Source organism: Micromesistius poutassou, assembly GCF_964030765.1.
Source record: "Micromesistius poutassou genome assembly, chromosome: 7".
Classification (NCBI taxonomy): domain Eukaryota; kingdom Metazoa; phylum Chordata; class Actinopteri; order Gadiformes; family Gadidae; genus Micromesistius; species Micromesistius poutassou.
This window is the reverse complement of record NC_140277.1, coordinates 3349519-3363269: the sequence shown is the minus strand read 5'-3', so window position 1 is coordinate 3363269 and position 13751 is coordinate 3349519. Positions and strand designations below refer to the sequence as shown.

The 13751-nt window shown below is 49.1% G+C and overlaps 1 protein-coding gene across 3 annotated transcripts in view; it reads left to right on the top strand.

Moving 5' to 3' along the window:
- LOC311350035 (signal-induced proliferation-associated 1-like protein 2) overlaps window positions 1-13751 on the top strand; it is an 86526-nt gene that overhangs the window by 51313 nt on the left and 21462 nt on the right. For all 3 annotated transcript variants that reach the window (XM_084470072.1, XM_084470071.1, XM_084470070.1), the window contains exons 9-13: window positions 1452-1726; window positions 8445-8702; window positions 11331-11477; window positions 12649-12749; window positions 13150-13238. In XM_084470072.1, coding sequence (XP_084326198.1) covers window positions 1452-1726; window positions 8445-8702; window positions 11331-11477; window positions 12649-12749; window positions 13150-13238 — 870 coding nt within the window. The remainder of the gene's footprint in view (window positions 1-1451; window positions 1727-8444; window positions 8703-11330; window positions 11478-12648; window positions 12750-13149; window positions 13239-13751) is intronic.

Sequence of the window (13751 nt, the reverse complement as noted above, 5' to 3'; positions counted from 1 at the left end):
CCTAGTGCTCCTTTTGCTTTGATCAGTTGATTATGAGGGCCTGAAGAGGGCTTTTAATTTGGAAGAGTACTTTAATAAATCCAGATTTTTAGAAAGAAACGACTCTCCATGCATGCTATTAGGCCTTGTTTTGTACACTCCAAAAAATATTTTAAAAACATACAACAAGGAATAGTAAACAGCATGAATCCATAACCAAATGACATATTATCCTTACTAGTGAGATAGATCATGAATAACTCATGGTTTACTTAAACCTGTGAAATCCTATGCATGTCAGTGCTGCAGCTCAGCATGTTTAGCCTATGCGCCTATGGACCAGAAGGTATGGGGGTCAGAGAGAATGGCGGTTTCTTTGCCTGCAGGTTGGAGGAAATAGACGTTTCTTGAGGCGTACTCGATGAGGGCCTCCCTCGCTCCGGCTGGCTCAGGTTTCTCGCGGTGTGAGAGGCTGCTGACGTGTTGACAGGCCAGACGCTGAGCTAATGTGTCCCTGACACCAGCTGCCACTTCAGGGCAAATGAAGTCAGTCAACCGGGGGTTGACCCAAGACTGGTCTGATGGGCGCTTCAATGTGATCATTGACATCACTGGACAACAGGCTTCGGTACTCGTAGATATGAAAGGTTTTCAGTGAAGGAAGCCAGAGAAATATGGCTATAACGACGAATACCTCAGGAGACAGAGGGTGGTTTAATCCACTGGATCATCATAGCAAAGTGAACTGCCACCTGATAGGCTGCAGGATTAGTGGGCCCAGACTGTGCCTGGGAGCCAGAGTTCCCGATTGCTGTAAACATGTGACGTGTCATTAAGATTGACGCTTGGATTTGAACAGTGCTTGTGGGTGACTTAGTTGTCAATAGGCTCCTCTCAGCCTAATCTGTTGCTTCGAGGATGCACCCTTTTTACTGAAAAGGTTTTGGATTAGCAAGACAAAGACACTTAATGCAGCCCTGCCTCAGGATAGGGTTTCTGCTATGCTTCGTTCACCTTAATTCCCTGCTATTTGTTTGCTTGTGTCTGCGCGTAGATGTAAGGGACTAAGGGAGTGGGGGGCGGGTTTTTTGGGTGAAATGCACTGTCAATTCTAAAACAAACATACTTTGTACCACAGGTGAGACTCCCCTGGCTTACCGTACACACATCACGTCCTTGGTGTTTTCTTCCTATCTAATTCCTCATGAGCTTTACATTTACATTTAGGGAAATTTGCAGATCCTTTTTTTTTTTGTATCAGTACATTTGTCAGAAGAAAGAGAAACAATATGTCCCTGTTGGTACAGTAAGGATGTCCATAGAACCAAGTGCCGAGCACTAACAATCACTAGGTTAACCCAATATGCACGTACATTAAGTGCGTCGAGTCAGTCTTTTGCAGAACTTTAATGCGGCTTTATTGTGCTCTTGCGACCATACCCTAGTAAAGCGATGTGTCGTCCTGGTTCCAGATCACCACCAGGGGCTGCGAGACCTCGGAGATCATCCTGCGTCGCAACGGCCTGGGCCAGCTGGGCTTCCACGTGAACTTCGAGGGCATCGTGGCGGACGTGGAGCCTTTCGGCTTCGCCTGGAAGGCCGGGCTGCGGCAGGGGAGCCGGCTGGTGGAGATCTGCAAGGTGGCCGTCGCGACCCTGACCCACGAGCAGATGATCGACCTCCTGCGCACCTCCATCACCGTCAAGGTGGTCATCATCCAGCCCCACGAGGACGGCACCCCACGCAGGTAACTGGGGCGGACATGCGGCTCAAGAAGGGTAGAGCGGGTTGGCTGGTAACCGGAAGGTTGCTAGTTCGATCCCCGGCTCCACCTAGCTAGAGTGTTGAGGGGTCCCTGAGCAAAGCACCTCACCCTGAATGCTCCCGGCAAGCTGGCCGTCGCCCTGCATGGTTGACTCCGCCGTCGGTGTGTGAATGTTTGCATGTTGAACACATCCTGTTGGGTCTTTTGTGGAACCATCTAGACCATATAATGTGTTAAATATGGACTATTCTAGTCCCCCTGCCTTTGTCTGACAGTCACTAAGCATGTCATATTCAGTAGTTATTGTGTAAACATTGTAGAAATTATCTCAACGTTTTAGGGGGAATTTCCTTCCGACAAAGAAAAGGTCATACTGATAAGAAAATGTAAGACGCAGCAAATTTAGGAACTCTTTTTCTGCGCATCGGGGGGATTTGTGTCGAGAAATGCTTACATACCATTTTCTTTTTTTGTTTAAGCATATTGCTCTCATTAGGAGCTCTTTAATTTCTCTGGAGAGATGGATCTTTTGTACTGATAGTACTGTTGAGAGAGAGAGGGAGAGAGAGAGAGAGAGAGAGAGAGAGAGAGAGAGAGAGAGAGAGAGAGAGAGCGAGGGAGAGAGAGAGGAGAGAGAGACTTAGTGAGAGACTGAGGGAGAGAGAGGGAGAGAGAGAGAGAGAGAGAGAGAGAGAGAGAGAGAGAGAGAGAGACTGAGTGAGAGACTGAGTGAGAGAGAGGGAAAGAGGGAGAGAGAGAGAGAGAGAGAGAGAGAGAGAGATGCTGTCAGTATGACGGGACTGGCTGACATGGAAAGTCAGCGCTTCTCACTAATGATGAGTCCAGCATCAATTTAGTTGTTTTCTGACAGCTCACTCTTTTTTTTCACCCCTTCTTCATCTTCCTCTTTCATTCTGCTCCTATTGGATCCAGGAGGAAGCCTTTTTGCTTCCTTGTTTTTTTTCGTGGTGAAGAAAGAACCGCTCTTCCTTTTGATCGAAATAGAGCGGCACACATGAAAGCGTTTTTGTGGGCTGTTTGTCTTTTTTTAATGGGCTGAAATGTGTGAAATGCTAATTGTCGCCGCACATCTGCTCGTTTTGTCTGCAACAGGCCTGGCAATCCTTGGAAACGTGTCAATGTCGCATCTCAGTCTGGCACATTCCCGGCAGACGAGATACATGTGAAGGAGATTTCTACTCTTGTCGCGAAAAACACTTAAAAAAAATTACAATAAATAAACAATACAATAAAATGTTCATGTTAATTTATGTATGGAGGTATGAATTCAGCCCAGCAGTTATAAATGTTAACTGGTAACTGTTCATTTGAAATTATCATTTGAAATTATGTTGAAGTACAACCCTGCCTATGTACCGATGAGCCGAAATCAGTGGATTTCCCACCCTATTTGTAGCTGTGCGTCTGCTTATCCATTATTTGGCACAATGACAGTTGGGCCCCAGACTGTTCGACTAACATGACTCACATGTACAGCCAACCCAGCAGTGATCCTCTCTGAAACTACCAGGTTTTACCATCTTCCTGTAATACAATGATGTGACACTCAGTCATCAGACATGAGAGGTCGTCAAAAAAAAACAGTTTGCTTGATCGGTGTCAACCGAAAAGTATCCATATCCCAGGTCACGGACAAACAAATTCCTTGAGGGAGTAAGCCACTTCTGGCTCTGCCAATGAAAGATGCTCTCAGGAATCGCTGGGTCACGCTGCATACCACCACAGGCACACAAGAGACTCCTTTATAAGTTATCCTATACGTCCACAGTGCTCTTTTCCAGGGGGCTGTAACAGGCTAAGCTGACCCCGTGGGTGACACCGGCCAACAGATGTGCGCTGCAGATTAGAAGGCCTTAGCAACAGTGGTAGGCAGTCTCAGACAAGCTACACTTACACCCAGACATGGTCTCCCTTGCACAAGACACAAGTGCAAAAAATACTGAAGACTCACTTGTTCAGCCCCCCCCCCCCCCCCCCCCCCCCCCACACACACACCCCACTTACGCACTTATTGTATGTTGTACGTCCTGGCACTTCATTTATGCACTTATTTGTTGTTGTACATCCTTGCACTTAAAATTAGTACTAATAGCCTCTTACCCTAGCTTTCTATGTTGTCTACAGGGAATGGGTTAACCCAGCGATTGTTAGTGCTTGGCACTTGATTCTATGAACATCCTTACTGTGCCGACAGCGATATATTGTTGTTTCTCTTTCTTCTGACAAATGGAATAATTGTAAGTCGCTTTGGATATAGCGTCTGCTAAATGCCCTAATTGTAAATGTAAATCTAAGTGCTTGCCGTCAGGGAGACCTAACCCTTTTTTTTAACACTTTTTTCACAGTTTTTCCTGTGAATAACCGCCCGTCGTTTCAGAATATTAGGAGGTCAGAGGTCAGGGAAGGAATCCTGAGGGGTCTCAAGTGCACTGGGCGTAGGATCTGAGTTGCCGGGTCGCACAAAGTGTTGCAGGCAACAATGAGCGCTCCAGTTCCTCCAGTATTATCTCAGGGGAAAGGAATTCAGTGCGGGGGGGGGGGGGCGTGGGGGTGGGGGTGGGGGCTGGCTGGGTGGCGATGGTCCATCTTGGCCGCCGAGATATGGAGACAGTAACGTAACAATGGACCCCTGAGACTTGTGTTCTCCAGACAATGGACCTGCATGGCTCTAGTCTGTCCAAGCCCTGACAAGGAGAAATGTTTTCATCAGGCCCCCTGAAAACATTATTATTATTGTATTATTATGCTGTTGTCCTTCTTTTTAACCAGACTTCATTTGGTTATTAATTGATTTTTTTTTTTTTACAGTTGTTCAGAGATTAAGAAGAGTGTTACTCTGGTAGTTTTCTCATTCAAAGTCAGCCAGAGAGAAATTTGCATCCCTCATGGCTCAGTGTGTTCATGTTATAATTCTTTATATTTATTTCTTAATTAGCAGGAACAGGAAAGATGTGAAAGCCTGGAGGCTCTGGTTGGTTTATAGATGAACGAGAGATAGCTCTAATATTAGCCTTACCTAGCACTGCCTCAATTTACTCTGGAGCCAGGATGTGGTTCTAACCCCGGTGCAATACCAGAGGCTTTCCGTCATCAAGTACAACATGTTAGCTTTTGAGCAAACTAATGGAAGCAAGCATTAATAATGCCCGCTGAACAAATGGCTCTTTAATTCAGAAAACAGAAGCCATGCAGCCAATGCTGCGCCTTCATTACTTACTTACTCTTCTTGTTTTTCCACCACTTTTTAGGGAAACACTTTATCATCATATTGTGTTCTCAGTCATGTCTAACCTTGGCCTGTATCCTTGGCCTGGTTCCCAAAGTTAAACCACAGTCCATATGTGCTGCTTATGCCGAGTATAAGCTGTGGAATTTAAATCAAAAACGATTGATCATCACTTGTAAGCATCATGGTTTTTCGTTGTGGATTTGAATGTTGCCTTCAAGTTGGCTTCAATTCTCACTTCCCAGGCAATGGCTTAAAAAAAAAAAAAAAACAGAACAGCGATTTCATTCAAGAAAATCCAAGGCAGTGATTTTCATTTTTGTAGCTCTTGAATATGGGTCAAAACAGTTGGCCTCTTTCCTGTGGCGTGGGCTCTGACTGTGGGAATTGATTTGATTGTTTGCAGGCTTTTCCCTAACAAGCATCCACATTCAATCTCGGTCTAAGGTCCTTGGGTCATTTCAACACTTACTCCATTGTAATTCGTTACAAGCCGCCAACTAAAGTAGCATCTTACTGTGTGTAATTCTATCAACCGGCTAAATAATTTGTGATAGCTCTTATAAACTCTATAAACATAGTGTCTTTGAAGACGCATCTTTCCCGTATTGAATCATCCAGACTAACTGGTGCTTGTCAGTGTTTGTCTTTCCCCACATGGGGGATGGAAAGCCTGGTTTGCATTATCGTGTCCAACGCCTTCAAATTGAACCTTCAGATCGAGGCCGTTGTTCTCGGCTCCAGTGAAGGCAGACAGCCTGTAAATCCTCTCCCGCTCTTTTGACCTCTCGTGTCTCTCCCCCCCCACCCCCCCCCCACCTAGCAGGCGTCTCTCAGACAACTCAAGCAACAACTGCTAGCTTGGTTGTGAAAAACTAGTGTTTTGGTTGGACCTCGCTAGTTGAATGCTAGGATTTGGTTGAACAGTGGTAGTTAACAGCTGGTGCTTGGTTCTACCTCGTTGGCTGAGAGCTAGGATTTGGTTGGACAGTGGTAGTTAACAGCTAGTGCTGGGTTTTACCACGCTAGCTGAAAGCTTGTCCTTGGTTCTGCAAAGATAGTTTGCACTAGTGCTTGTTTCTATTTCCATAGTTGAAAGCTAGTCCTTGACAGTGGTAGTTTACCGCAATTACTACTCCTTGGTTTCAACAGTTTAAGTTTACAGGTAGTGCTTGGTTCTACCTCACTTGCTGAAAGCTATTCCTCGGTTGGACAGTGGTAGTTTACAGCTCGTGCTTGGTTCTATCATGCTTTCTTAAAATAAGTCCTTGATTATGCTGTGCTAGCTTACAGCTCTGATTTAAGTGCTGCCCAAACACTCATTTACTCTCTGCTTGAGTTCTTCTTACATGATTTATGTGCATGGTGCCTCTGTGCCACTATACATTACATGTAAGGATCACAGGCCACATTTTTCCACTCCGAACAGACCTTGAACAACTGGATCATGTTGATCATAACTAGCCAGGCATTAGCTTTTCTGTACCCACACATTCTAGAGCAGAGAGCAGCGCAATAGGGGATGGCAGCTGGCATCTCCTTCGCTGACAAGCTGTGTGTTGTGTTTAGCTTGAACTCAGAGACTAAATACACATGGCAGTCTGGCCGGGAGCAACACATTCAGCTAATCTTGGTATTAACCGACTTTAACAGCTCTGCAGAAAAAGGTCATTGACCAACAATCCACACCTTATGAACACTTTTATCTTTTGGGAGTCGTACAAGTTCCAAAATGTGGTTAGGGAATTCAAATAAGCTCCTAATAGGTGAGCTACACTTTTCACCCTCCACTAAATCTACATCCAGCACTCATTGCATCGGTAGCACTCAAACGCAGCACCTAATAGGGCCGTGACCTGTATTACCGCAAGACTTCCATGCTGGTTTAATGCCCGTTCATTACCCTCTGGGCTCCATACATAAAGCCAGCGATGCACGGTGCATCCATACAGTATTAATGAAAGTGCTGAGATGTGAAGCGTGCAAAAGGGTAACAATATGACATGCCTCCATCATGGTTGAGCTTGGCATGGCCTTGACACGGACCAAATTCTCTGTGAAGCAAGGTGAAGGAGAGGGAGAGGGAGACACAGAGGGGCAGGACGACGGTGGTGTCCCCAGTGTGTTCCCGTCCGAGGGGCCGACAGTAAAATAAAAAAAGAGCTCAGCTGCCGGTCTCAGTGCTGATGAAAGAGTGGCTCTCCGGGAAGGGATTAGCGTCCCTGCAACCACAGCCCTTTTCAATCCGCCGTTCCACCCCACACAAGCCCCACTGTGTACACGTACGACCACAGAGCATATACAAGGGCAGCCCTCACCCTCCCCCTCCCCCGTCCCGGCCCCATACCCCTCCATGGCGGCAGTGGATCTGGGATAGTGAGGACGTCATGGTGGAAGGTTAGTGGGGGTGGTGGTGGGTTTGTGGGGGGGGGGGGGCATTTAGTGTAATCATAGGGGTCACGCTCAAGATGGTTCAGGAGGGTTAGCAGAACACCCAGGATGTTTAACGCTGAATCACCCACCACCACCCCCTGCTGTGAATCCATCCCACCACACCCCACCTCCCTCTCAGGCCAGCCACTGCTACACCCATACCCCATTTCTAAACATGCACGCCAACCCCACCCCACCCCCCCCCAAACGCTCGCCTCACGCTCGCCCTCAAGTCAGGGATTAATGTTGCATGAAATAGTGCCGGGGGTGCTGCTGGGGCCAGCAGCTTCAGTGCATGTGTTGTTAACGGTAATGGCACGGAGATGGCCAGAGAACGCTCGCACGAACACATCCGGTGGGTTGATGCTGCCTGGCAGAGGGGGCTGGCCTCGCATCAGGGTTAAGTGTCAAGCTGCAGATTACAGGCTCCGCCGCTGTAGCGGAGCATTAGCCGCTGTTTAAGCATCTCTGATGAGCGCTGTAAGCCATTTTGTTCATGCCCGCGTGCGTCCCCTCTCACGCGTGACGGCGTATGTGCATCGGCACACGGATCTGTGACAAGTGCGTAAGTCACCGAGAGTGCATGCGTGCCCTTGCAAAGAATCCACCCATTGGTTAGAAGGTAGATATTCATGATGCCGTTCATTTAATGTGCTTTCACGTCCACACAAAGAGAATAGTCTCTCGGATAAATAGACCACAACAAATATATCATAGCCGGGAAACCCTTGAAGAAGCGCTCCCCATCCCATCAAGGGGAATAGAACTCTGCAAAAAGCTGTAGCTGAAGTTCGGTTCAATGAACTCTATGAAGATCAGTCTCGCACAACAAAGCAGAAGAACATCAAAACCCATCAAACATCAAGCACACAAAAAACATCAAAATGTCTGGTTACATTTCCACGACTGGGATTCCTGATGCTGAAACAGTCTCACATGTCGACGGCCTGAGTGTTCCCGGAACCTTTTACCTTCTCACCCTGCCTCCCCCTTTTCCCTCCTCCCCTTGTCTCCCCCCAGGGGCTGCTCCGAGCTCTACCGCATCCCCATGGTGGAGTACAAGGTGGACAGCGAGGGCACGCCCTGCGAGTACAAGACGCCCTTCCGGAGGAACACCACGTGGCACCGTGTCCCGGGCCCCTCGGGCCAGGCCCTGTCCCGGAACTCTCCCACGCAGGGCCCCGACCGCCTGCAGTGCCAGCAGATCCTCCAGCAGCACCAGGCCAACGCCATCCCCCGGAGCACCTCCTTCGACCGGAAGCTGCCAGACGGGTCCAGGTAGGAGCGGCCCCGGAACGCCAGACATTCTCTTGCCTCTGCGGCTACGACCACGACCGCGACCTTTACCTCGACATTTGCCCCCCGATGTACCTTAATGAAAATGGCAATTTATGCAGTGGTTGTGAGTTCAATTATTATCCTGGAAGGAAGTATATAAATGTCGATAGGATGTGGGAGGCTGGAGGATACACACCATACCTCTTTAGTGCATCTCCGGAGAGGCGACCAGACATTCTCTCCTTTCTATCTTTTTTTTTTTCATACCGCGGTCTCCTTCCATTGAGCCGTGTAAAGGAGTAATTTGTCCTTTCTAATGAAACCCCTGCAGCCATGATAACCTTTCCAGTGTGTCATGCAGACGCCTCCCCCACCTTCCTCCCCCCCTCCCACACACACCCCCATCTCCCCCCACCCTCCACCCGCCCTTCGCCTGACTCCCATCAGCGGCGCCCTGCTTGTCTATATCAGCATAATGGCTGCCTCCACTCCCTAATCACAGCCACCGGCAGCGATGGCAGGCAAGCCTCCCTCTCTGTCTCTCTCTCTCTCTCTCTCTCTCTCTCTCTCTCTCTCGCTCTCGTTCTCTCTCTCTCGTTCTCTGTCTCTGTCTCTCTCTCTCTCGCTCTCTGTCTCTCTCTATCTCTCTCTCTCTCTTGTTCCCTCCCTCCCAGCTACTGCACCGGGCCCAGCAGGAGGTGACAGAGGAACTGACACGGCCAACCACATCTTGGCCAATTACCGCTGAAACAAAGAGATAGCCCTTCCCTGCGTTGAGAGCTGTAGAGCCCCAGCCCCCGCCCTCCCCCGCCCTCCCCCGCCCTCCCCCGCCCTCTCCACGGAGGAAGGGAGTGCGGTGTGTGTGTGTGTGTGTGTGTGTGTGTGTGTGTGTGTCTGTGTGTGTGTGTGGATGGGAGTGTGAGTGGAAGTGGAAGAGAGGAAATAAAGGCGTTTTAGACAGTAAAAACAAAGGGGCACAATAAAAAAAGAGAGTGAGAAAATATACCCATGAAATATATCGGTATGAATGTCAAAATTGGAATGGTTATTGTGTTATTCCAGCATATTTTCATAGCTCTGACTGATGAGCTGTCTGTACGTAGTTCTTTTTTTGCAGAAGGTATTGTGCAATTTGCCAGCGTTTCCCCCTCGCCTCGTGGACACACACCGGAGAGAGGGAGACGGGGAGATGGAAGAAACAGCCTTGCGCTGTATAGGAAATGAGCGAAGGCGATAGCCTAGATAAAGCTGTGCCCTGGCTGGTTTCATTGCTGACTTCAGACTTGGCACCATTACATATGAGACCTAATACAGGCCCGGCAGCCATCCTCTATGACCGCCAATGTTATTGCAGCCGGCGGGAGAAAAAAGAAACAACTGTTAATATCCCCTGAACCTTTATGTCGGAGGGGAGGGAGCGGAGCAGGGAGTGAGGGAGGGAAGGAGGGAGGCAGGGAGGGAAGCAGTGAGGGAGAGGAGCGATAGAAAAGCACCAGCTGCTGTTTCACATTAAAGGCCTGGACACCACTGAGATGACTAACACCTTTGTCGGACCGGAAATGTAGGAAATCTGGCCAAGGTGTTCAATGGCGTGTGTGCCGCGGTAGGGACGCAGTCTGATGCCTTTTACCGCGGCAATAAAACTCGGCAATAGAAACATCACGGCAAAAGAGGTGAAACGCCGTAGAGACTTTTGTGAGGCGGTTTATAAACCGTCCAAGGAGGCAGAGATGGAGGCATCCAGAAGGTTGATGAAAAAGAACACCATAGTAAAGCCTGGCTACGGAGTTAATGTGAAATCCAGTGTAGCCCATAAGATTCCCATTTGATTTCCTCCCAGTCTGGTAATCCCTCTTTGGTGTGGGTCTTAGAAGAGGGGCCACCAGGATACAGGCAGAACCCGAGTCCCTTGTTTGCTTTTCAATCTGCAGCTAAGCCTCGGAGGCTTTCCTCGCCAGGTAAACGTAAACAGACAGAGCAGGTTTGATTACACATCTAAAGCCTGACTTTAAGTTACGATTAAAACAACTGTGTCAATCAAGTGAGGTACAGAGTGACAAAAGAAGCCTTGCATTGAGATGCTATTTGCTTAAGTGCTAGCTGGGTGCAAATCATCCCAGGGATTAGAAAGCTTTCAAACAGAGACAGCTTTTGTTTCTGATTATCTGCAGCCTCTGGAGGGAGAAATATGTCCAAAAATATCGCTGGAACCACTCTGCGTTGAATTACTTTACATAACGTCTTTTCACTCGCCGAGCGCATTAGCACTGTGTGTCTAGACGTCAACACGCCGAAGTCTTGAGGTATTCAAACACAATGGTTTTAATATAAATGGGTGAAGGCAAAGTGGGTCATCGTACCTTAAATCTAATTAAATTAAGCTAGTGAGAGCTGAGGGGAGTGTTTCTTATTGCCAAAGACTGGCGCGGTTTTAAACACACAACCAATCACATATGATTTCTGACGGTCTTGTTCGAGACGTTTGACTGTGATTTCCCCCGACCCTCTGCGAGCTATAAAGAGGATTTCTAGCTGCGGCAGATGAATGACTTACAAACAGCAGATGTTCTCTGTACCTGTGTCTCTTATCGTTTCTCACCATGTGTTTGGTTTGAATTGTGTGTGCAGGACCATGCAGGATATGGAGAACCCCCAGGTCACCTCATGCAACAAGGGGGACCAGCACTACCGGAGCTCCCCCAGTAACCAGTCGTCCTCCAGCGACCCTGGACCCTGTGGGAGCACCAGCTGGTCCCAGCAGGCCGGATACGACGGGTACGGCCCATCGTTCCCATCGGCTCCCATCGGTCACTGCAGAACTCGTTAGCAGTATGCCTCATCTCATATCTCAGGGCGGCATGTGACTCAGGAGGTAGAGCAGGGTCGGCTGGTAACCGAAAGGTTGCTAGTTCGATCCCCTGGCTCCTCCTAGCTGGGTGTCGAGGTGTCCCTGGGCAAGACACCGCACCCTAACTGCTCCCGACGAGCTGGCTGTCGTCTTGCATGGTTGACACCGCCGTCGGTGTGTGAATGTGTGCATGAATGGGTGAATGTTAGGCAATATTGAAAAGCGCTTTGAGTGGCCACTGGTTATAAAAGAGCTATATGATGCAGTCCATTTACCATTTTACCATTCATATTGTATTTAAACTGAGAGTATCCAAACACTGCAATCAGAGGACAGTAAAGACACAATATACATAGTTTATGGTCCACAAGGTCAGCGGTACAGTAACACAAATCCCATACGTCTTCCTTTTCTCCTTCTTACTACTCAATCAGCACACGGGCCTGATCCCCGGCCGCAGTGCCTCCAGGCCTCAGGTGTGAACGATCAAGGGCTGCACGCATTCATCACTGACAGCGCTGTGTGTGTCTGAAAGTTCTTACAGACCGTGACAAGAGGGGGGGGGGCCTTGGCTGCACACCGCTGCGTTCCGCACGCGGCCTGTCTGTCTGGTGGCGACCAAACAAACAGCCAAAGATCACAACGGCCTGTCAGAGAGCTGTCAGGCAGCCGCGGAACACGCAGCATATTTATTCACCGCCGCACAGGAAACGGAGGCGCTTCGGTCAGAGATCAATTTGCGCTGCGAAGGAAAGACTCTTGAGTTCATCTGCATTCACGCCTGTGCTCCATTTTAAACGTTAATTAAGATAGCATGTAAAGGATTCCCTCCCCCGGTACTTTTCCGTGGCAACAGTGGGGGGAGGCGTGTTTAGTCTTTACCCCTCTCCTCTCCCCGGCATCTGGAAGGCTCTGATGGAGATCCATCCCATTAAACCATAGGCTTAATGGATATGATCTCTCAGGGTGATCTAATGGCCACACATCTGGGGAGCATCTAATGAAGTGTTACTCTTGACTCGGCACCCGCAGAACACAGCGTGGTTATTTATGGGTCATGTGATGCTCCACTCCTCTCCTCCTCTCCTTCCTCTCCAGATGTCCTTCCCCTGTCCTCCATGAGCACTCGGGTGACATCGCCGGTGGGGATGGTGGCGGCCGCGAGAGAGAGCCCACGCTGGAGAGGACCCGGTCGGCGGGTGAGTCATCTGTCCTGAGCCCTCCTCGCAAAAACTCACACACGCACGCACACGCGAGCGCACACACGCACATGCGCAGGCACGCATTCACTTGCAACCACCGTGGACCCACAAAAACTCACAGACACAGAGACATGCACATGCACATACATGCACACACATACTTGCAAGCACACAGACAAATACACACACACAGACCCACACACACACACACACACACACACACACACACACACACACACACACGCGTGCACGCAAGCACGCACACACACACACACACACACACACAGACACAGAGGCATGCACAGACATGCACACACACACACACACACACACACACACACACACACACACCCCTTGCGCCCCGCTAATGCATCACATTCTTCCCTGCTCTCCACAGAGGCCAAGTGGCACGTACCCTCCACCAAGATCCTGAACTCTCTCAAACACCGAGAGGGGAGCAAGGACTCTCCCAACAAGCTGTCCAGGGTGAGTGGACTTTCTGCCGCATTTGTTCAAAGGGACATTTTGGGGAGGATTGAGGGAGGATTTTGATTGGTCGCACCATCCCTAGTCTGCCCACACTACTGCCTTGTGTAAGTGTGCATGTCTGTATGTCTGTGTGTGTGTGTCTTTGTGTGTGTGTGTGTGTGTGTCTGGGAATGAGTGCACGCCTTCATGTCTATATTTGTATTGCAACTCTCTACACTGTCAGAGTTGGTTCCCTTCACGGGGAACAGAGATAAGGTCAGACTGCCCTTGTCGGTGGGCTTTCTTACTATACCAGCAGAATTGGGACATCCAATTGTACACCTACCCCCCCCCCCACCCCCCACTCTGTCTCTCTCTGTCTGTGCCTCATTTGTATCTGTGGTATCATATATACCGGCCCAGCTTCATTAGCATGCTAGCCGGGCTTTCTGCGCTTCACACTGTCCGTCTCGTCTCGAGATGAAACGCGGCGGTCTCGCATTTGTCTCAGAGGTTGAATATATCTATTCA